The 24,237-nt window shown below is 32.9% G+C and overlaps 1 protein-coding gene across 1 annotated transcript in view; it reads right to left on the reverse strand.

Annotated features, from left to right (window-relative positions):
- The window catches only part of Lmpt (four and a half LIM domains protein limpet), a 93,490-nt gene that overhangs the window by 62,131 nt on the left and 7,122 nt on the right, over positions 1–24,237 (reverse strand). The window contains exon 2 of the mRNA XM_013322400.1: positions 1,934–2,019. Within this exon, the coding sequence (XP_013177854.1) occupies positions 1,934–2,019 (86 nt within the window). The remainder of the gene's footprint in view (positions 1–1,933; positions 2,020–24,237) is intronic.

A 24,237-nucleotide genomic window follows, 5' to 3' on the forward strand; every position in this document is an offset into this window, starting at 1 on the left:
ACACTTTCCATTCTGTTAACCGTTTCCATGTTACCTTTTTGATAGAATCTATACTTTTTGTGTCAAAGGAATCTGTGGTCTTCTATATTATGTGAACTTACTATTTGAATAATTACTTTGGCTTAGTAAACTTATAAGTAAAACAAATTTATTAGGAAATGTTTTTTATTTTTTTCAATTACGATAACATATTGTGTTCTAATTCAAGGTCATTTCGATCACGCCATTTGATGTATAATCTATAATCTAAATATGTTACGATAAAGTCTATGATACATAGTTACATTTTTCAACATTAATTTGAATTTTAAAAATATCCAACATGGACAACTAAGGCACCAAATACACAATAACTTATATAATAAATTACATATTAAGTCATCTATAAATGTGACTATGTTATATATTATTTATTTACTTCGTCAGTGTATAGAGATTAAAAATGTTTTTTTGTTATTCTTTTTATATAAACGTCGAGAAAATGTTACAGCTCTCGAATTACATCCAATAATATAATTTTAAATACATATGACCTTGAAGATCATAAAATTACTTGAGTCTAGCCAACATTAAAAAAAAGAGATTGTAGACAATGATCATTTTAAATATGAATATGAAAGACGTTTACCTCGCAATTTATAGCGATTGTATATTTAACACAAAAAATAAAATTAATGAAAAAATATGCTTTGTAGAAACAATACAAAGTGGTCAAAGACATTTGAAGGCCGTCACTACGTCATTAACGCCACGCTCCTGTCATTTTGACATTGTTTAACGTTTATTATTGAGGGACTAGATATTTAGAGTATATACCTACTGGAAATATCTTTGCAGAAAACCTTAAAATACTTGGAAGTAAGTATTTATTACACTTCGTATAATATAAATAAAATATCCCGTTAGCATCATACATCACAAAGCACAGTCTTGTCACCGCACTACAAATCACTGATGTTTAAATTGCACTCTTCATCTGTTTTCTTTAGCAGCAACTCTAGCACAAGTTTCACAGTTGGCGTGCGATCGAAAATTGTTATTATTATTCTTCCTTCGAACGGCATGATTTCGTTCCCTGGACGGGAATTTCTGTATCTTCCTTTCCTGTACTTCAACGGTCTCTGTTCTCCTTATCCGGCGATATATCTCCGCCCACTCGAGTTGTTTCATAGCCATGCACATGATAGACGTGTAAACGCGGCGACAGCTCGTTTGATTATGTCGCCTTCGTATTGTTTTTGATTTCAATTTTCAATGCGCTTGCGACGCGACAGAGCGTTCAAGGTCTACAATTTTTTCCTTACGCAGCCTTCCGAACGCGATCGTATATGGCTCGAGAACGTACGAAAGTTAAGTGACTTCGATTGGCCTTATCGCTGACCCGAACGACTTCGGTTCAACGTCTGCCTGATAAGACGCGGTCATTTGTTCTAATGTATTCAGTTGTGCTACAGTTCTATTCAAACTTTAAGGCGGCTCGGGCTCGTACGGGATACTGTGACGTTGCGCAGAACATAATTTTAGGTAGGTAGGATTTTTGAGACTTAAAGGGACACGGGACACACCTGCGCGCAATTTCTTCCACCCGCAGTGGGCTTACCGGCCTCTTACCATTAAGTATAAAATTCAGAATAACTACATACCCAAATGCATCACGTCTAGGTAAAGTTGCATAAATTTCATCACTAAATAACCTTATTGTTATTACACTATAAGCGACCGCACCAGACGCAATTTCACCTTCACTTTATGATTACACTCAAGTTAGGCAAACATATTGCAGAACTCTGCCTATGATTACGTTTGTATGTTTCGTTTAAAAAATCCTAAGAGTTCTTGATCCCTAAAAGAATGTAAATATTTATACCTATATAAAGTAACGTATCGGCTTATAACTTAAACTAAGAAAAAAATATATTATGAAGAAACTCACCTCCAGGGATGCGAGATGAAACCGGGACACAGTTCGGGGCAGTTGTCGCAGGGCCTCCCTTCTGACACCTCCTTTATCCGCACGCCCTGCCGACAAAAGGAAGTGAATAAGTAAAAAATTCACAAGTGACCAAAACAACATTAAGAAGCTGACCTCGTATGATTCGATATTGTCATTAATATGCGCTACCATCCTCCAAATACGGTCGTCCTCCTCATTCTTCAGTACATCATTATTCTCTTCCTCGTCACTTGAATCGCATTCGCTATAACTATCTGAAGTAGTGTCACTATCCCGTCTATTAGAAAATAGCTTAAAGATCCCTCCCTTTTCTCTCCACGATTCCCCCTCTACACTACCCGTCCTTCTGTGTTTCTTTCTAGTAATTTTAAAAGGAACTTGTTTGAGTTTCGGTTGTTTAAAGGATTCTTTCCGTGTAGCCGTCGGTTTGCTGTATAGTTTATCATAATCTTCTTCCGACACGCCACAATGGTTGAGAAGGAAATCTTTTCTTATCTGCTCCCTTCCAGCTAGATCTCTCCAGAATGTTTCTTTCTTTCTAACCCCTAGATAGTAATCCAGTTCTCTGTCTCCTAAATCTTGGTCACTGCCTTCATCTTTTTCCTCTTCGTTTTTATTGAATTCCCTTTCCTCATTCCCCTCACTATCTTCCACAAGTCGTGCCAAAAGGCGATACTTTCTTGTATTCGGGACCTTTTTAAGTAGATTGGCGGTATTCGAACTCAGGAATTTTGTAGTCTTTCTACAAACAGTTGCTACTGATTCGCGGCGCTTCTTTAAATTATTCATGATTCTTTTCTTATAGGAAAATCGCGGTATAAAGCTTGTGAAACTAGTAAAATAACTCGAGTCCATCTCTCATCATTTATCTTTTTTTAATGCAATCACTTTAAAACTAATTAAGTCAGAACTAGATGTTACAATGTTACAGAAAATATGAACTGTTGGAACAGAGCGGGTAGTTACACACGTCTACAACGACGGGAAACTAGACCAGGTTTTACTGCTATGAAGCAATTGTTTGGATGACGTGATCGTGGTTACCTGCCAATAAACGCACGAAGTTTCACTCACCAGTAGAACGAGATCTCTAACAAAGTATTCTTTTTTTTCATCCCCATATAATACACCCTAAGACAGAGGAGGTCAGAGAGATCACCTTATGCTGGACGTTGTACCGTTGTAAGGGTGTGGACTCTTTACGATCAAGCAAACAGAACTAAATGTGCCCATCGCAAATGACACGTCAAATTGCAACACCTTGGTAAGAATTGCCCGTTAAACCCCGACCCTTGTTAGTACAAACTTTACTTTACTTTTAGGTCAACGAGAGCGTTTATGTGTTAAAGGTCAATGTTTAATTGAATTTTAACTTAATAATAGCAGATATAATTTTTTTTCACATAATTAATTAAAAGCTAAGAATAACCATTGCTTGTTACTTTGACAGTCAGCGCCATCTATCAATGCTATAAGCTGTTGTCAAACATGTCATGGTAATATAAGCGCCATCTATTATGTGGCCTGTAACCTAAAACAACTTGCCATTTTACTTTAGAAATAAAACTTGAAATTAAGTTATAATTGAATCAAATTTAGAAAAAGTAAACTCTATTATTAATAGATACATAATAATTTTAGAAATATATTTTAAAAGTGCAATAAAACATTCAATAAAATATTTTGGTAAAGAGCCTACAGTGCCATCTGTTGGTGAGTAGCAGACTATTTCATAATGAAATAATGAAGTTGCGCGTTTTTTTAAAGTCTAAAATTATTACGACACTCGGAAATTCACAATAAGACGTAAAAATAATTTAATTCATAATGAATATATTAAGTAATTGTGACCTTAATAACAACACGTGACACAAAATGAATTCGAAAAATACAATAATATAAAATATTACCTATATAGAATAGAATTGTACCTATATGACTACATAGGTACAATTCTTATAAACAAAACGTATACATATTGTACATAATTTGTTTATAGAAATATCTCAAACAAGCTATAAAACCCAGCAAAGGGAGCAACAGAAGTGCACACGTGACGCTTTGAAACGTACAAGAATTTGCATTTCTGAAGGGCTCGATACAATAAGCGGAATCAAATTCACATTCCGTACGGAACAATGCCTCCCACAGCACTGACTTACCAACTTACTCTATACCTACTTGATTTGAATATTTTATTCAAATCCTTTTCATACATTTTTTTACTATGTGAAATAAACAAATGAATTAAATGTGCGTTCTATGTGCAGCATTAACTTAGTTATTATCTTTATCGATAAAATAAATGTACTTATAAAGTTTAATAATACTTGATATTAATTTTAACTGTGAATGAGTTAAAATTGTCATTAATTTCATACAGTACATGCCACCCACGGCCCACCTTAAATAAACAGGCCAATAATTTGGTTACGTATTCCGCAAAGCTAAATGTAAAATATCTAAACATAAAATTAATATTAATTCTCTTTAGATTCATAGTTACCTAGATATAACAAAAAAAACTAAAGCTTGGGAGCTAAATGAAAACATTTTCAACTTATGTTACATATTCCATAGAACTTTTAAAGTTTCGAACAAAAATGCGTCATAATAAATATAGGATGGAAAGACGCCAAACGATGAGTTTATTATATTTTCAATATTTGTTCTGGTAAAATATTTTATTGAAGATAAACAAAGTTAGTAAGTAGACTAACTAAAGCTGTAGTCTCGTATATTGTGGAGTGCGCGCAGTCAGCCGGAATCTGCATCCATGTGTAGGAAATAGTTTAGATAGGAAATGTTGGATTAAACTTTTATTGTTAAGACGCTTGTTTAATTCAATCTTTTAATAAAAAGGTTGATTTCTTGTCGTAAATTAATTTGACATAAAAAGGCGGCTAAAACTTTGATTTTTTATAGAACATGCTTTTGAAATATTTAACCGTAGAATTCTGTAACGCTTTTGGTTTTTGATTGCGTCCATGGTGACAGATGGTTAACAAGTTCGCCTTGAAAACTGGTTAAACATATTGAATAACTATTATAATTCTCACTATTTTGTTCTATAAATGAAAAAGTTTGAATGTATACGAGTTAAATACGACGTAACTCCACAAAGCTGAAGGAATCTATATGAAAATTTAAAAAGATATAGATTGAATATTTATATTTTTTTTTTATTCCTCTCGGACTTAGTAGTTAAAAATAACAAGTGACGCCGGGTTTAACTATAGTAGTAGTGTTATGTCGTATGGATTGTGGGCGTTAGTCACTCGGCTCGCTAACGCTAAGGCCACGACTATCCTCTCATCAAAACATCTGTTTCCTCGATTCATTACTCTTTTGCAAACAAAAAATTACTCATAGCATCGCCTTTGTAATTCGATCGCAAGCATTTAAGTTATGAGCTGACGCCGTTGTATTTTACGCGGGAAATATTAATTTTATTTTACCTGAAAACTTCTGTACATTCATTTGTTTTTGAAACTATAATAATATAATAAAATTTCGATGAACACATTTTTATTTTTGGATACGTGGATACGTTATACTTTTTGGAAATGAATACAGATTATTTTAGTTATATTACCGTAAATGGCGTTGCGAAACTGTATTTACATTTATTTTAAGTACTGAACATAAACTTAAAAAAATAGTCGGACCTGATTAAAAAGCTTAAAAAAACGTAAAATCGTTTAATGTGCTGTTAAAAGGCAAGCTATTTTAATTAGCGGTTTTCAATCCGCTCTCCGCTCTTGGCTTATTTTAATCCATTCGCCCGATTTGGTGTTCAGGGCCAGTGCGGATTGGAAGCCTAACAGAATATTTGTAGGAGTGATGCGATGTTTATTGATGACGCCATCTCCTCAGTAACAGGGCTTATCTGTCCATCTAATGATGACATAACAGTGGCACATAAAAATGTCATTGATGTTCCATATTTGATAACGATTTGTTTCACACAAAATAATATCGAATTAGATTTGAAGTGCCAAAGCCTAATGGTTAATGGTACGCTCGTATATTTGAATCTCGCGGTTTGACTATTGTGTACACAAGCCTGGAGCTTAGTTGGAATGGTTACAAGAATAACATTTCAAGTAGTCCTCTTCTCTTAGGTAAAATATCTGTTATAAACAATGATCTAGGTTTAAGTTCAACTTCTAAATGTATCGCTTTCGTGATTCCAGCAATTAAGATATTAGTTTGAGAGCTTTACGCATATCATTTCTATTCTGTCATACCGCAACAGAATACAAATTTTACTTCTTATTATCTTACTAATGTTATAAATGCGAAAGTTTGGATGGATGTTTGTAAGAAAGTATCTGGAGAACGGTTGAACTGATCTCGATGAAATTTGGCATAGATGTAAAACATAGTCTGGAAAAACACATATGCTACTAATTAAGTTTTCCTAATTCCGCGCAGACGGAGTCCTGGACGATACCTTGTAATTTACAATTTACAAAATACACCAATGACTTAATATATAAAGATAACGGTATATGATACAGTTATTAAAATGCTTGTTTGTGAGATATTTTTTGATGTAAGAGAGGACCGGTTCCATTGTTCTTGTACGAAATTCTTAATTGGCCATTATTACGAGATGCAATTATTACAGTTGAATGACACTATCTGTAGGGTTGTATAAGAATTAAATAATCACACAAAATAATAACGAACTCCTAGTAGTATTAAGAAACTATTTAATTAATGGGTTTAAGACTATAATATTGAAATGGATGTATGGAATTATTCTTACTAGAATGTTAATGTTAATATTAAGTTTGACAATTCCCCTGGTCAATTTTGTTCAGCCCTAGAGTTCTCACTATGTATATCGGTTGCTATAGTAACGTTGTTTGGTCAATAAGGATATTTTGACATGTTATCTTTTATCTAAAATATTTTACGCGGAATTACTATAAGCAAATGGTACGATATAAGCAAAATTTTGCATTAAAAATGTCATCGGCTAAACTAAAACTGTCGTCACAATGCTATGTCTGAATCCTGGAAATATCAGTGTTTATTCGGTTGCTGTGTGTCGTGTCATTCAACTCCAAAATACAATTGTTACGTTGATTTTCGTGGGATATTTTACATTATAACCTTTTATTAAAGTTTATTGACACAACGTTCCTTTTTATTGTGTTGAGTTAAGAATTATGCATCCAATCTCTTTGGTAGGCAAGGAGTTCTGCCAAAGAGGTTGCATACTGGCCACTAAGACCTTTGCCTTTTTAGTGATAGAAAAAGATAAAGGAAAGAATATAAGAATCGCGCGGGAAGTGTTAACAAAGAATTGTATTCGTTGTAGCCACTGTCTTAGGATAATTCCTATCATTGTAACTGTAAGTTTTGGCAATGAAAATCTACAGTAACATACGTTCTTAAAACAATGGCAAAATATTTCTAGAAGTTTTCTACTATTATTTATAGATTGAATGACTTGTATGGTAAACTAGTAACGTTACAGTTGTTTGGTGCATTTGCTTCCTGTTTTAATGCAGTAACAGACAGAAGTCCCACTGCCCGACCTTGTTTAACAATGACTGTTGATAAAACAATTGATGTGTAAACGTTACGACATTATTGAGTGAGCTATCGTAGAATTTTACTTTCTATGTCACACCTATAATTATAAAAAAAAAGAATGCAGATTTTTTGATAATTTCCTAATATTTCTTGTATTATTCCAACTAAGCATGATGCTTGTGCTAGGACATGGTTTACAATAGTCGAATGATGGGGATTCTTACCTCTGAACACGCGATCGGAAATCTGTACCCTTAACAATTAGGCTATTGACTTCGAAATATTGGGTAATTAGTATTAGTATCGTTTTAAAGTGAAATGTTTGTATATCTAAATAATTTTTTGCTTCTCTTTTAGTGGAATAACGCGACAGGAATTATACTAAAATAGAAGACCGTTGTGTGCAGAGTTAGTCAGGCCCGCACCCTTTGTAATTAAATATTTTTGAACACGCGAGTATGTGTCAGGTGGGAGTTCACATGCTATAGGGTGATTACGTGTTATTGTTAATTATATATATGTTTTATTAACCAGGTGAAAGACTCCATTTGTCTACATCTATTTTTGTATAACGTTTTTCTCGGTATTGAAATATAGGAATTTTATTGAACTTAATTTGAATTACATATATCAAACCAAATAGTATTATACTGTGGGTTTCTGAGAACAGAATCTTCGTTTAAAACATATTTTGTTAAAGGAGAAAGACAGGGATGTCGATAAATGTTACACAGATAGTTTGGCGTCAGAAATTCACTGTGAGTCACTTTCAAAATAGGTTTAATTAATTTCCTTTTTACGTTGCTTCCTATTTTAATAAGGCGTTTATTGTAGTCGTAATTTTGTTCCAAATTGTGTTATAATTTACGCACGTAGTATTGGCATTTAAATATTCTTCTCAATATGAGTATTGACTTACTTCTTAATACTTCAGTGAAACAGTTTAATGGAGCCAACTTATAATGACGTAACATTATATCGTTTGTAATTAAATCTCCGACTGAAGAAGTTAAGCAGCAACTTTTAAAAGCCACCCTGACCTTCAAGGCGGTAAAGTGTCTTGTGACACTTGAAAACTTTCGTCTTAATATTCTCTTGAAATTATATTTTAAAAAAAATCTTAAAGTACGTGTAGCTTTTTTATAACAGAAGGGGGCGAACGTGCAGCAGGAACACCGAGGTGTTCAACGACGATTATCTGCATATTTCCTATATACTTGCAAGTCACTCCAACGTAAATATACTATGCGAATAAAAGATTTCTTCTACCTAAGTGTTAACAACAATACTTCAATTTCTGTTATGTAAAATTTGCATTATATACTAAAATTATTTACGTCGGAATCGTAATAATATGGACCGAATAATATAATTTTTGGCTTTAAATAATAATGACTTAATTGCTACGTTGATGACATAATTTAAATACAACTTTGAATGATGTCATATTAAAATATTTAATGGCCAAATAAGGAAAACTCGAACCGGGGCGTGAAGGACCATTATCCTGTAGCAAGGATTAAAATAACACTTAATTAAGCAACACTTAACTTAATCTAGCGATACATCGGCCGTGTCCGTATAGGTCAACCGTACAGGCCATTAGGGACCTAATGGGCCGTGTCATTCGGTCTAAATAACGCGTGTCAACATAACACAGCGAATGTCTTGTTACAAATTTGTTTGTTGACGTACGTGTATTTATAGAAAGTAGTTAGGATCAGTTTACTTGACATTAATGTTACATAGGTTTTTGTTATTCTATGTCAAAATTATTTTGGTTAAGTTTGCCATTTTTATATGAATAGAATTTGAATTCCACTTATCGTTGCGTTTAAAATGTGGAAATTGTTCATTTTAAATAGCTAGATATTGGTAACTTATAGTTACGATTTAGTTTTAAAAGTCTGCTTCAACGCTTACGGGTTTTAGTTTTGAATTTTTTTAAGGATTAGGAAACGCAGTATATTTTTTACATACGGAAATAATCGTAGAAAGCTGATATTCGGACCGCAAAGCCGCGTCCGATGTAAAAAAAAAGATAGGTAAAGCATTGCGGTTAAACTAAAACGTGATATTAAGCCGTAGTACAAAACAAACACTTGATTGTCTTCGCGTAATCGCCGGACATAAAATGGGATTATCAACAAATTAATTATACCACTTATATAGAAAGCTGATCTATCGATGTGTCAGAAATTGTGTAAGAACACTGAAAATTACGCAATATGTTTGTGTAAATGTCTATCTTCTATCCATATATTAATCTAACCTCAACAAATGTAGAATAAGTGACGTTAAGATTTTTTTTTCGAAGTTGCTTGGACTATATACATGACGCTTGGTCACTTTAAAACTAGTTAAATTGCAAATGTTTTCCGAAGACAAATAAGAATCCGCGACTTAACAGAAGACTGTAAACTGGGAATCCCCGCTCACCTTAACCAAAGAGTCCTGTTTTTGTTTTATAATGTGAAATTGTTTATAACTTCAGTGTTTTGTTTAATCCGTTCCAAATCACAACAAGCTAATTCGACGAGCAAAACAAAGTGGGAGTCTTAATTGAGGCAGAGCGCTGCTAAGACATTGCTTCGTACTGAGTCACCGTCGGACTGGGGATGGGAGGGAAGGGGAGGGAAGAAATCTTTCCCGAGCGAGCGAGGTTCAAGGCCTCGGGTGCAATGGAGGACGGTAATTATCGCTAATGATGTAGTCGCAAATGCGTCTGTAAATAATTCTTGTTTAGTTTCGTCTTCGTATTTTGTCGCAGAGATTCTGTTAAAATAGTGCTAATTACTTTCTCATTTTTCTCCCCCATTTTTAACTAACTATGTACGTCTTTATATGTTCATCTTGCTATAAAATGAAAATACTATGACTCGACGACTACTCACATACTTATGTACTATATGTACTTTGCATTATTATGATACATACAACCCACAAAATATAGTTTACTATGTTTAAATGTAAAATGTACATTCTTGAATCCCAGGCGATAATAACTTCACCTCTTAAGTTTATGTCGCGAAGTCGCGATGCATTTGGTGACGTCGTTGAAGTGCGATGCGTTGCAAAGCGGGGCAACGATGACGTCATTTGTAATGCAAATGAGTGTGAAAGGCGAACGGCTGCCACTCCGAGATAACCCGCGTTATTGTAGACCATGTGAGAGAATGTCATATATCAACATCGCCATGCAAATCTAATTCTCATTTGATTTAATGGAATATTTTTCTAGCAAAGTGATTTTTTTTATTATAAACTTTTAAACGTATTGATCTAGTACAGCCAAAGTTAATAACTGCTACTTTTATGATCTTAATACCAAAACATAAAGCAAAGATGATTTGAAAGACAGTTAAAGAATTAAATTAGCCTTCCTCTTAGGATCAAAAATTGTTCAGCAAAATTGGCTCTCTAAAAGCTTGTAATACCTAAAGACCTTTGATTATATACTTATTATTATTTACTTACTTATAGTATTGAAAAGTATATAATCTATGTTAAAAACTAACCGGCATTTGTTTCTGTTCTATGATAAGTGTTGTGGTGGTCGCATTTAAATCAGGTAAGCTTGCTTGTTGTCTCCGACGAAAAATCGATAGCTCCTACGTAGATGCAAGACAATACTTTAAATATTAAATACGATTAATTACGACGACTAAGTTATAATATATTAAAATTAAGACATATATTAGTATTTATAAAGTAATTTAAAAACATATAGAACAACGTGTAAATGGAAAAATTGTGGGTTACGATTATTTACATATGAGCCATCGAAATTGTGAAAATCTCTATTTATTTCAGTGAAAATCAGAAATCCCATACATTTCCTTAGGCAAATGAAGGAAGTCGTTATGTAAGACATCCTGCACAGGCTGGCTCCACTAATGGAACAATACAGGCAGTTATTTAAGTTGCGTTAACGTACAAAGAGGCTTTAAATAAACGTCGTATACGTTTATCTGAGTGCAGGAACTGAGCAGGTAAAGTGGCAAGGAATGCAGGCTAACAATGCCTCGGTTCGCGCCATCTATGGTCGGGCTTTGGAAGCCAGATGGTGCATTAGGCGTGTGGGAACGCCGGTATTTGTTGTCTAGCGTTTAACTGGACTTACAACTAATAGCATTCAATGCTAGAACATAAAATACGCTGTCTTATGGTTTTATTTTATAAATATGTATAAAACAAAATGAAGTTTGCTGATGTTACTACTTTAAGACTTGTTCTTCATCAGGATTCAAAAACACTGTCATTTTTAATATGTTAGTCATTTAGTATTTAAAATATTCTACACTTCAAAGTAAGTTGTAAATTTATGTATGATATGTCGATCGAACATGAGTCTGCTTCACGGATGTCCGCAAAGATCATCGACTTACTAAGAAATTGAATTCTTCGTAAATTGAATGATTAATTTATAAAGATCCCCTAAATTTATCCTTATATTTTAGAGTTCTTGAAGAGTTACAAGAAATTTTTGAATTGTATTTATATTACACACCAACAATTCAAACCAAACACTATTGTGAAAAAGGAGTCTTAGAAGGTTAAAATCAAATAGACATTGACTAAGTTATTCATGCACGGGATCCAACATTTTGTGTCTCGGAATCTATTTACTTGTGTGAGAAAATCGCGTTTAGATGGCATTATAAATTATACATGTGACCGTTCGCCGAGCGCCGACTGCGAGCGCCGAACAAGCTCATTGTTACACAGAACACGTAAAACACTTCATTATGACTATAATTTTAATCACCGTCCGCGCTTACACTTATGCGAACATTGTTAAAGATTTAAAAAAAAAATATTCAATCAGTCTTACAATTTACCATACGAGTTATTAAGAAGAGGTTAATGAAAGCTACATACTCAGTCCTAAAATAAACTTTTTTAAATAATAGATGAAGAACAATTAAAATAGAGAACTACGAGTACGATATAACATTGTTATTACTTTAAAGAACAAGGGGGTTAATATTCAACAAGAGTTAGAAAATTCTTTCGAAGTAAAAACTTGATTTTATTGTAAAGAATTAATTTTGTGTATATTATCAGACATGTTAACTGTAAGAAAGGAAATAATACGTTGTAACTAAGTTGCAATCAGTCGACGTACGGTGTAATAGGCGGCCAAGTATCCAATTCAAAAGCTTGTCACGCGTGTTGAGCATATGTAGTGATTTTTGCGTATTCAAATGAGTCCACGATTAAATATTATGTTTATTTTTAGCGTTGTGTTACGTTGTATTGTAAGTATTACGTTTGAATTCTTTCCGAACATTTGTCTCGTTCGAATATTATACATATGTGTATTACTGTAGCGATTGTCGTTCTCCAGATTAGTCGTTATTCATTTCAGACGTCACGTCACTCCCTTCACGTGTCCTTATGTTCCTCTTACCCCCACAGTAGAGTATAAATATATATTTTATAGTAAAACAACATAGAAGTATTTGTATCTTACTCCCTTATGTAATTCAATTACGTCATAAAATAGCATTTTTTTTTAATTTCCGTTAAGATTGGAAAAATAATTTAATTTATTATATTAAGAAAGAAGGAATGATAAAAGACGACTTCATAAGAAATAGATTCTGTTTTCCGCCTACAGGACTATCGGTAATTTTCCGAATCAAAATGAAATAAAAATATCTTCTTAATTAGGGACATCGTTATTTCTGTGAAAGGGCGGTCTATTTGTAGCTAACCTGTTAATTTTCTTAGAAAATCTATTTTTAACAATTAATTTGTACATTAGTTTTGTACGCACCTGACATCGCAGTTATCTCGTAACTTCACGATTTTAATTGAAAGTTTTATGCAAATGTTTAAAACAAGTAACTCCTATTCCCCTTTCTTAAACTATTACATCTTCTACGGAATTGTCTAAAATTTTTTGCAGGACGTACGTAGGTAAGGTTCTCCTGAGAAAATTTCAACACTAACAATAATTTTTGAAACTTTTTTTAATTTACAACAGAAGGCACTAACACAATATCTCCAGCCATAATTAGGATTCCAAATTTAAAAAAAAAACGGTTAAAAATACCTGACTCGCACAAAATAAAATGCTTAGTGTAAGAGCATCTGAGATTTAAGGTCGGTGACACACTGGCTGCGTCTTGCGTATCATAGAGCGTGTTGGTGTTTCGTGAATCAATCTTTTGCGGTCCCGCGCCCGACGTGTACTGAATACTCCGAAATGTACAATACTTTTTGCATGAATCACAAATATTTTGTTTTAAAATAACACTTTAAATGTAAAAGATGAGGTAAATTGTATTAATTACTCCAATAACTTTTCAATTTAAAAACTATTCGAGAGCATCGTTGGCTCAGGGGTCAAGCACTTGACTTGCAATCTGCAGGTCCTGGGTTCGAATCCCGCCATGTACCAATGTGTTTTTCTGTTTCCGATTTACATATGTACATTTATCCGACGTTCATACGGTGAAGGAGCTGATGATGATGATGAATACGATTCAATTATATATTTTATTGGTGCTTATGGTTATGTATGATGGTAAAATACTAGTTCTTTAGAAAAGGGAAAGATAATAAACAACAGATCGGGCATCAATTTAATAATTATTAAGTGTTAAAGCTGCATAATTGCTTATTTTCTTCATTAGCCATGAAACAAAGTTGCTTAATCATTCCACGTTCCGACCTTTAGCGCAGCTAAGTGATTTTTATTGAAGGTAAAGTGCATTTTTCAAAGCGTTATGAAAACATACGGGCGGCAGTCCCGATCGGATTACGCACGAGCGCTCAACTTAATTGACGCAGCATTGCGCCCCCACTGTATACGTGCTGTTTTTTTTATACACATACATGAAACTTTAACTGGTTCTACTACTTAATTACTTATGTTGAAACGTATTGTTATCCGTTTTTTTTCTTAAAGAGTCTTCTTCACATTACGGGAATGTTTGGACGCTTTAGTAGTCGTCCACAAATATTATGAAAACTAAAAAGGTTTAAATACAAAAAGCAAATTTCTATCCCGTATGTTCTACCGAGAAAACGTTAATAAGTTTTTTTTTAATTCTATGAAATCTGCAATTTATATAACATTTTGAAATAAATTACGCGTACTTTGTGAAAAAAATTGTTTCGGTTCATATATTTTGCACGCGGAATATTATCATTTCGACTTCAAATTATTGAATATTTAGCAACAATCATTAATAGAACCATACTACTAACGATAGGATAATGGAGATTCAAAATAGGCAATTACTCGAACTAATTGTCTTATGAAGACACTGTGTATGAACCGACCGAGTTCTTAATCAACTTAAATCTTCCCAAACCTTCCTGTTAAAGTTACTCCACCTATAATTATCTATTCCTTTGAGAAATTCAGTAACCGAGAAGTCAACAGACGTAACTCAAAAGCATGATGGGGTAAAAATAATAATTGCAATAATAAAATCGAAATGATACATTGCTATAGGGCCTATCGGACTTAGACGACGTGAAGATTTCGGTCCCGTCCGATCAAGCTCTTAACATATGAATAAAAATATACGTTTAATAAATGTAACTAAATGATCTCTGGATGGTGAATAAAAACCAAACATCCTGTTGGTTGGGCTTGTTGTGTATGTAGATTTTACGTGACGAAAATATTTAATGTTCTACTTAAATCGTAAAAAAATAATAATTTATCTTTCATTTTATCTTCGAAATACCGCAAGTTAAACAATTTAATAATTTTGTAGTTACTTATTCAAGTTAACACTTAGAATATTACGATAATATTACTGTGTTAATTTTATTTCAACATAAAAATTAAAAGTTACGTTCTTAATCCTAACTTATATTTAATGATGCCTTATTAAAGAATTCCAAGCCTAATAATTATACATAGAAAATTATCATAATCTCTAATATGGGAATATTATTTAGTACTCTGATAAAGATAAAACACTTAAATATAACCATTGAATAAATTATAGCCCTCAATCATTTAATATTAGGTATATTGTTGTATATTTTTATTACCAGAGGTAATTCTATGGGCAATAGTTTCAAGGCATACTCAGAAGTCACATTAAAGTAAGTAATTTATTTTTCAACAATAATTTGTGTACTTTATGATTAGCATAAAACGTAATAATGTTCTATCTTATTTTTTTCCCCTTTTCATTTCTGAGTTGCATTTAACTCTTGGCTTTTTAATATCACTTGACAGTCGAGCACAATTTTTTTATTAAATTCTCCTCAAGTGTAATTTAATCACGTCTCTAACTAAAACGGTAATGCATTTTCATGGTATAAATTTTGAACGCAAGGAATTTTAATTTAAATAAAAAATCTTTTACCTTCGACTGTTGGAGTAGTTTGCTAGCGTTGGTATTTTTTTTAAGTTGCATTTTGTTAATTGGAATATTGTTTTTGTCACAAAGGCAAAAACAATGACTGCCTTTTGGGGGCGCTGGCACACCTCTACCACCTCTCCACAGTAATTCACTTCGTCAATATTTATTCGTCAACATCAACAAAGATGTTTGTGGCTATTCTTTACTTATCTCTGATCTAAAACGAGTGTATTAAGGCGAATTGAGGTTAGTCCAACTATTTTTCTTTCCCAAAATTAGAAATAACCTTTTTTTAAATATGTTCAGTATCAACGGCTAGCAGCGATGCAAAATGTTCGTAAAATGTCATAACGGTTTGATGCATTCGATTTATTCAACCGTAAATTCATCCCTGGGAAAACTATGTATTTCAAAATATTTACGAGCAACGAGAAGGCTTCGCATGCGATGATTTACACAATAAACATTATACAGTGAATAAATGTCGCAGTGAGTTGTATAGATATCAAATCTCACTTGTAAAGATGACAGGATGGTTTTCTATGTTGAGGATCTACTTAATGCGAAGTTTTAATATTAATAATAAATGAACTATATAACAAGGCGTTCTCATTTTTAACTCTATTTACTTCACCTGGATTGCATTGATAGAAGTAAATACTACATTAATACTACAATATTATATATTGAAAACTATATACCAAGGACACGGAACGTAACACTTAAGCGAGTGTGAAAACTGCTACTAAGCTTCGTTTTCCAAAGGGAAATAGCCCGGACGTGCTGGATGTACTAAACGACGAAAAATAAATTCGGTTTAGTGAAATTCAAAGACGACTGTTACAGCTTAAACTTTTTACTGTCGATCCTTTAACTGTATTACGAGTTTAGATAAGTTAGTTGAGTGAAGCTAAGTTTAAAAAGTAAAATTGAAAAAGATAAAAATGCTTACAATGAGGTATCTAGGCTGTTACTCTTTCGTTGCTATTCTTCAAGGTTTTTTTTAACCAAACACACTTTTCTAATCAAAATCCATATGTCAATTACACGAACACTATAAAGCATAGCTTTAAGATGTTTATACTAGTGTCAATAAACGAAAAATTTGAAATAATGATTGTATTTTTGATTCATATTTCTAAGATAAATGCTTTTAACCAATAATTGAGCTGTCGTACACACTGAGCTCATCTTATTTCATCGCTATTTCTAAAACCACATCATCAAAATATGCAAACGTAACTCTCAAATTACTTGAGAATAGACACATGCATTACATTGTGAGCTGCAGTGTACAGGCATCTCGACGTTCTTTGATGAGCGGACCGTTAGATTGATGGTCGCGACTGTACTTAATCCAACCTTACCCACTATGAGCCGTTAAATCATTTTGTTTTCTGACACACGCGCATGATTGGATTTTAAATTGCCGCTAGTAAATTGCTTTATGAAATGAGGTTAGATGCAAATATTAAGATGGATGTTTTGTCATTATCTACAATTTATAATCTATGTTGTCATTATACTAAAGTAATGGTAGAAGAAGAAACTTGCGTTACGTTTCATTACGAACTTATTCTAGTAGTTGTCTACTCATTTAACTCCAGCAATACAACAATTAGAATGTCTTATAAGCATTCTTATTATTATTAATGCGATTGATGCGAGAGAAGTGTGCTAATAACAATATAAAGGTGTTGCATAAATGTCTTGCATAAATTTATATTTTAATTATTTTAAAAGTGACACGTTAGAGATAGATCTTGTTTCATTTTACAATAGCCATTGGAATCTTAAGGTCATTTTTAAAGGGTAAGACAATTCATTTCATACATAATGTTTCTGAACCATATTACATTGAGATGAATGTGTAAATGTAGAAATTCAAGAGCAAATTCGCCAAAGTTCCGCTCAGCGGAGCATGTGTGCCGAGTGTACCGATATGCACACGAATCATTCACCACTCAGGAGAGAGTAACAATCCGAGTTTAAACTTGAACTCGATAAGGATAATTCATGTTCATTATTTTTAATCAATAATAAATATTAAACAATCTTCAGTAGTAAATTAATTTTAAATCACATTTTATTTTCTAATACCTTGAATATACAATTCCGTCTATTTGCTCTCTCAATTTATGAAATGCATCATGCATGGGTGGCGTAACAATTTAAATAAAATATATAAATGGTTTCAATTGTCCAAATTACACTTATTTCGTGCATAATTCTTAGCGTCCAGAAATCCAAACCCACAGTGATTTCTCCTTTAGTTAAATGAATATTGTAGAGGTTACATAAAAAGAAATATGTAGTTAAATTTCGTCAAATTAAACAAATAAAATGTTCGCTTAAAGAACTTATTTTATAAAGAGTTGTTATTTTACTACATATTTTGGAAACATAACTGAGGTGACCTCAAATGCTTCCTTTCTATTTGTTCTTAAGGTCCACTTTAATTTGAGATAGGAAACACAACTTATTTAAGTGTTTCTTAATGTTTATTCGTGTGAGTATTTTGTTTATTCTCATACTTATAAAAGGAATTCGTCAAGTCTGAGCTGTCATCATTGAGTTTTTAAGTTGTTTCAAAGTTGACAAAAACCTTACGTTACCGGATAGCTCATACATTAAAATTTCAAATTGGCCGCATGACATCCGAGTATCGAGTGTGGGTGGATCTGACTTCATAGATGTACAAAAACACAGCGTGGGTGCCTGCCAGTACGGAGGCTAACCGACTACATTGATTTATATTTGTTACACCTGCATTAATATTTTGCCACAATGACGTATAAATACAAGCTTACATCATAACTAGCAATTTACTTATTTATACTTAACTAGTTGTCTCCCGCGACTACGTCTGTGTGGGTTTAAAAAATATATAGCCTATGTGTTGTTCCAGACTATGCCAAATTTCAGCGAAATCCATGCAGTCGTTCTGGAGACACCTTCTCATTTATGGATAGATGGATAATTGTATCATCCATCCATACACATCAATCTATGTAAAAAATTATAATATTAGTGGGTTTATAAAAATGTTGCAGTTATGTTTTTCTTTTAGTCTTAAAACAAAGTTCTGCAATTTAAGTTTGTCGTTGGTTATCGTTTTACCGAGGATTAGCTTCGTTTCGCTATAGTTAAACTAATTTCCTTCATAACTTCTTTTTCTCTAAAATTTTACCGTAGTTTCCAAGACTAAAAATAACGTTATATGCGATGACAAATGTTCAATTCGCAGAAACTTCTGAAAAATTATCACGAATCTATTGCAATATTATATCTTGAAGCCGACAATTTATTTGATCCAGAAGTTTATATTTCTAATACTAAATAAAAACTATTTATGTAGGAATAGATTTAATCTATCGCCAATACAGTGCAAGTATTACAGGAAGAGAACAAAAGAGTTCCAAACTCATACTTAACCACGAAACGCGAGGATCTTACAAATGAAGCAATTAAAATGCACTAACGAGGAAACCTTTGAACTGTTAACTCGACAAAACTTTCTCGATCTCTTTTAGATTTGCCATTTCATTGGTTTTGGTTTCCGATAGTGTGATTTTACATTGTTATTTTACGTGGAAACAGCATAATAACTAATTTAGACATTATTAATATTTCATGATGATTTAGGTCTATGCTTGCACATTATCTAGATTCTATAATCTAGAACTTACATAGACTTTAGTTACTTATTGATATTGAAGTTCACTTCAGGACTTTATTAATTGTAATGAGAAATTCCATTAGACAGGAGCGACTTTGACGCGAATGATTTATTGCGTTTTATTTATAAATCATCTTTTTGTCACTTTCGATGTCGCACTGTAATGAATATTGATGGCGTATTGTATTCAATATAGATCCCCTACCATGAAACTATATTACACGAATACAATGAGTATGTGATTCGAGTAACACTCTTGGGTCTCCCTATTATTGTTTTATACTTTTTGGCCATAAAAAAATAAATTCGAAAGCATTTTGTGTGCCTATCTACATAATAAAGATTGTTAATATGTTGTGATTTTTCAAATATGTAGCCTAAAATTCAAGTTTAATAACGATAATCTCACTCGATTCTCGAAAGGGTGCTTCTTATCTTGAATAAATGGTAGGAGTGGTTTCACACAAAAGGCTATGGTATCTAATCGAATCAGGTGTTGAATTGGCGACGGACTTTAATTGTGCTGGCCTGTGTACAGAGTCGCCGTGATATATGGGTCAGTGTGTGTCAGTGAGCGATGCTACATTACGTCATCCATGTTTATGTTTCGTTACTGAGAACACAGACGATCTCACATTCGCGCTCACCAAAGATACATTTGCAACATACCTTGGATCATTATGGACTATAGAAAATTTATGTATTTTTAAACATAACATTCACATGTGGAATTTTTAGTTAAGAATATAATTAAAGGAACTGTAAAATTACGCTTCAATCAGATTAAGCCTTTTTTTTCCAGAGAAGAATGCTTTATGCATACTCCGATTAAGCCTGAAAAAAGGAATATGCTAAATATTAACATTGGATGGATGTAATACAACGTTAAAATATATAAAAGTTGACTCAACTTTAAACAGAATTATAACACTGATGCGATATTTAGCACAGCACTAATTATTTTCGAAGAATTGTTTAAACAGGAAAATTTTGCGACCTTACTTTAGCAAGAAGTATGAAATAATTATAATGTTTACAAATTATAACTAGCTGTCGCCCGTGACTCTGTCCTCGCGGAATTTAACAAAAGTTAATAAGTAGTCTATATGTTCTTCCAGACTATGTTCTACATCTATGCCAATTTTCAGTTAGATCCGTCCAGCTGTTCCAGAGATACCTTCAAACAAACATCCATCTAAACATACGCATTTATAATATTAGTAAGATTTATTTCGAGAAACAGTATCAACAAGTAAAGATTATTTTTTGCAGTAAGAGGCCAACGATGATGACTTCGTTGCAAGTTATGAATGCCTTGTAAGTATTTATAAAATAAATTCTACGTCAGTGTCAATTATAAATCATTTCATCACAAGACTAGGTATGCCAGCGATTAGGCGGTCGGCACACCGGCCGGCAGGAACCAGTTTGACGACTGAGCTGCAAAAATAATATTATCTTGCATACTTGATCAGTTTTTCGTGCTTCGACCACAGCCACCGGTCCGACCGGATGGCATTCTTTAACAAATTACACTCTAATAACATTATATCGCCTTAAAAGGACTTCGATTTGAGTTCATTTCTGTAAATATCCCAACACGGGATTTCGTAATAGTTAATCGACTCTTATCTGCATAAGTTGTTTGTGTGACTTGTTACCAACGGTTGTTTCATCCAAACCCAATATCACAGGATACATGAGAAAATCGATAAATAATTTAATAATACTGATAAATATCACAGCTATAAGGCTGTAGCTACACATGTCTATCTATTTAAAAAGCACATTAAAGAGATTGTGTTAAAATATTTGCCATGATATATGACAAAGTTAAGTTGCAGTGTACTTTCTTGTACATTAGATTTTTCATAGCAATACAAAGGGCTTTCATTAAAATCGCAATAAAAATATATCGAAAAGTGACCATGGATACCCACTTCCTAAGCACATGTGCATAAATATATCGTTGTCCCTCTCTTTTTGCTTAATAAAAACAGAGATAGTAGTATTCTTTACGTTGAGTGGTTACAAGCGTTTTGTGACGTATGTACATACCCATTTCGCTGCATAAGCTGGTTAATCCTGACTAAATATTGTTATTGGATATCGACGTCGCATGCATTTGTATTTCTAAACGGGATAATCGGCTTTAAGTAGATTATTAGGTCCAAAGTATACTATAATGCTATAATTATCTAGCTCCTATTACAAATGTCAATGACCTCAACTGAGCTTATTTAAATTTTACACACAATAAATACTATGATATAGGATGTTTTTTACTTGATGTAATAAATAATATAGGTACTTAGATTTGCGTGATTATTCCTAAAGTGTTTGTTTTTCTTGCTATTTTTAGTTGGTCGCAAATATATAAGTGCACCGTTGAACGCATCTAAGGAAAACAAATTAGTCAACAATTTCAGTCACCATACCCCATACCGCGTCCGGTTTTCTAGGAACTGTCGTATGAGGGAAATGGAACAATTTAAAACTTGAGCGCCAAACGAGTCATTAAATGCGGTAAGTGGTACAGTTGTGTACAAAAGTATTTACGTTACTAACTATGAAGAATTGACAATTAAGACCTGTATACTTGTACATAATAACCTTTATGGGTGTTATCTTGTAGTCAGTAAATATATGAGTCAAAATAGGTTTACACATACGTGCGCGATGCCACGGACAAGTTACTGTGTAGTATAAAGTTATGTGTATACATGCAAAATTTTTTAAAACAATATTGCATTAAAATTTACCATACAATATTTAGATTATAATTATATATTTTAATCGTTTTACGCAGGTATATTTTGGTAGAAAATAATTAGCTTATTTAAATACTTGTGTTATCGAGTGTACGTCAAATTGGTAAACATTAGGTAGAGATAGCGGCGCGCGGTGATTGACGCGGTCCGTGCACCGAGACTAGTAGAATTCCACCAGTAACCAGCAACACATAATATAGATGCACTATTTTATCAAATCAGGAGTAATAAACATACGATTCAAGTTAATTTCAACATTTTAAGATAGCCTTGTAGTTCAGAAATTACTTAACAACTTTATGATTAATTACCACTTCTCCACATGAGTTGTGGTGCTTAAATTTGTTACTAATATTTTTAAACATCCTGTAGCAAAAGAATACACTTACGAAACGTGTAATGTGTCGGTGGATCAGTGATATTTTTATAGTCCAGTGATCATTTCGACTGAATGATGTCGATGTTTTTACACTTGATCGCTTTACGGTCATGTAAAGTTGTGTTATCTTTTACGATGAGATGTCACCCTCACTTAGTGTGACCATGAATTAAGTGTTTTTTATACATATATTTTACTCATATGTTTGAACTCTTTGCTCACACTTCTAGTTCATTTCTTCATTGAATGTCTGTCTTTTGGTGTCATGTGATATATTCTATTTATGGAACTACTACACTTATATCGGTTAAATCAGATAGAGATATCAAATTACATTCATCGTTCTTGTTTGTCATGTTGGTAACAATTTATTCTGACACGCTTGAATGTCAAATAGTATATTTTGTTTAGTATTGTATTTTGTCAACTGATCATAGTGTTTATTGGGAAATATTTCGAATATCCGCTCTATAATTAATTTATTCGTATCTCTCTGGTACGTTGAGAGGGCTTAGGTTCATTGCACAGGTGAGGAGTGTGTCTCGTGTAGGGAAGTTGTCGTGTAGTCAAATGTCAAATGAGATCCCGTTACACAGCCGCTGCGTCCCAAACCACGCATGCGAAATGAAGCGACGCGAGACCATCCGCCCGTGAGGATATGCGCATAATATACATGCAAACACACGTACATATATGTTACATGTTTAATTCTTCCTGACTATACAAAATAATAATAAGAAACAAAAGCAAAATTACGATAAACAACATAAGACAACAAAAACAAAAGCTTAGTTAGATTAGTACCTACTGTCTTGAAAGAAAAGAGAAAATAAATTATAGTTAATCATAATGGCTAATTTGACTGTAAGTACGCGCCATTTTTTTTTATAATCTTTACATTTTATAATATTCAATAAAACTTAGATCACATGTTTTATTAATGTATATAGTTAACTGAACCATATGTATCTTGTTACTATCTGTGCGATGTGTGCGTTACGGGCGCGCTGCTTCAGGCCAAGGTTAAGGTCCGCTTCATCGAACTTGACGTCGCAATTACTGCATTACTAATTTGGATGTTGTATGTATTATATATTATATGAAGTATGTTAACATCATTATTTGATAGACTGTTTTTATTTATACTTACACGTACTTATATTAACAGCAATAACTATTGTAAATAGAGGCACTATTTACTTCAGTGTAGCGCCTTAACATTACTTAAGGACACATGTCTGATCATACGTTCGCTTTGTACACTTATATATAAGTTATTTACAGTAATTAATATTTTATTTATTTGTATACTAATTAAAAATAATTTGTAATTTTAGTTTGCTTGAAAAACTTATAACTCTGATAGTATTTGCGGTGAGTCATTTAAAAAGCAAAAAGCATACGCAAATTGTTTGCGAGTTTAAAGTAAATGTTAGTGGAATAAAGTTGAACAGAAATAAAACGACCGCCGTCCGTTTTATGAAGACCTTAATCCAATTGCGACACGTTACGTTGGCGGTTTCAATGTATTATTGTGGCCTTAATTACAAAATTACTATTTAACA

This window comes from Papilio xuthus, unplaced genomic scaffold (genome assembly GCF_000836235.2).
Source record: "Papilio xuthus unplaced genomic scaffold, Pxut_1.1 DF825928.1, whole genome shotgun sequence".
In the NCBI taxonomy this organism is placed as follows: Eukaryota; Metazoa; Arthropoda; class Insecta; order Lepidoptera; family Papilionidae; genus Papilio; species Papilio xuthus.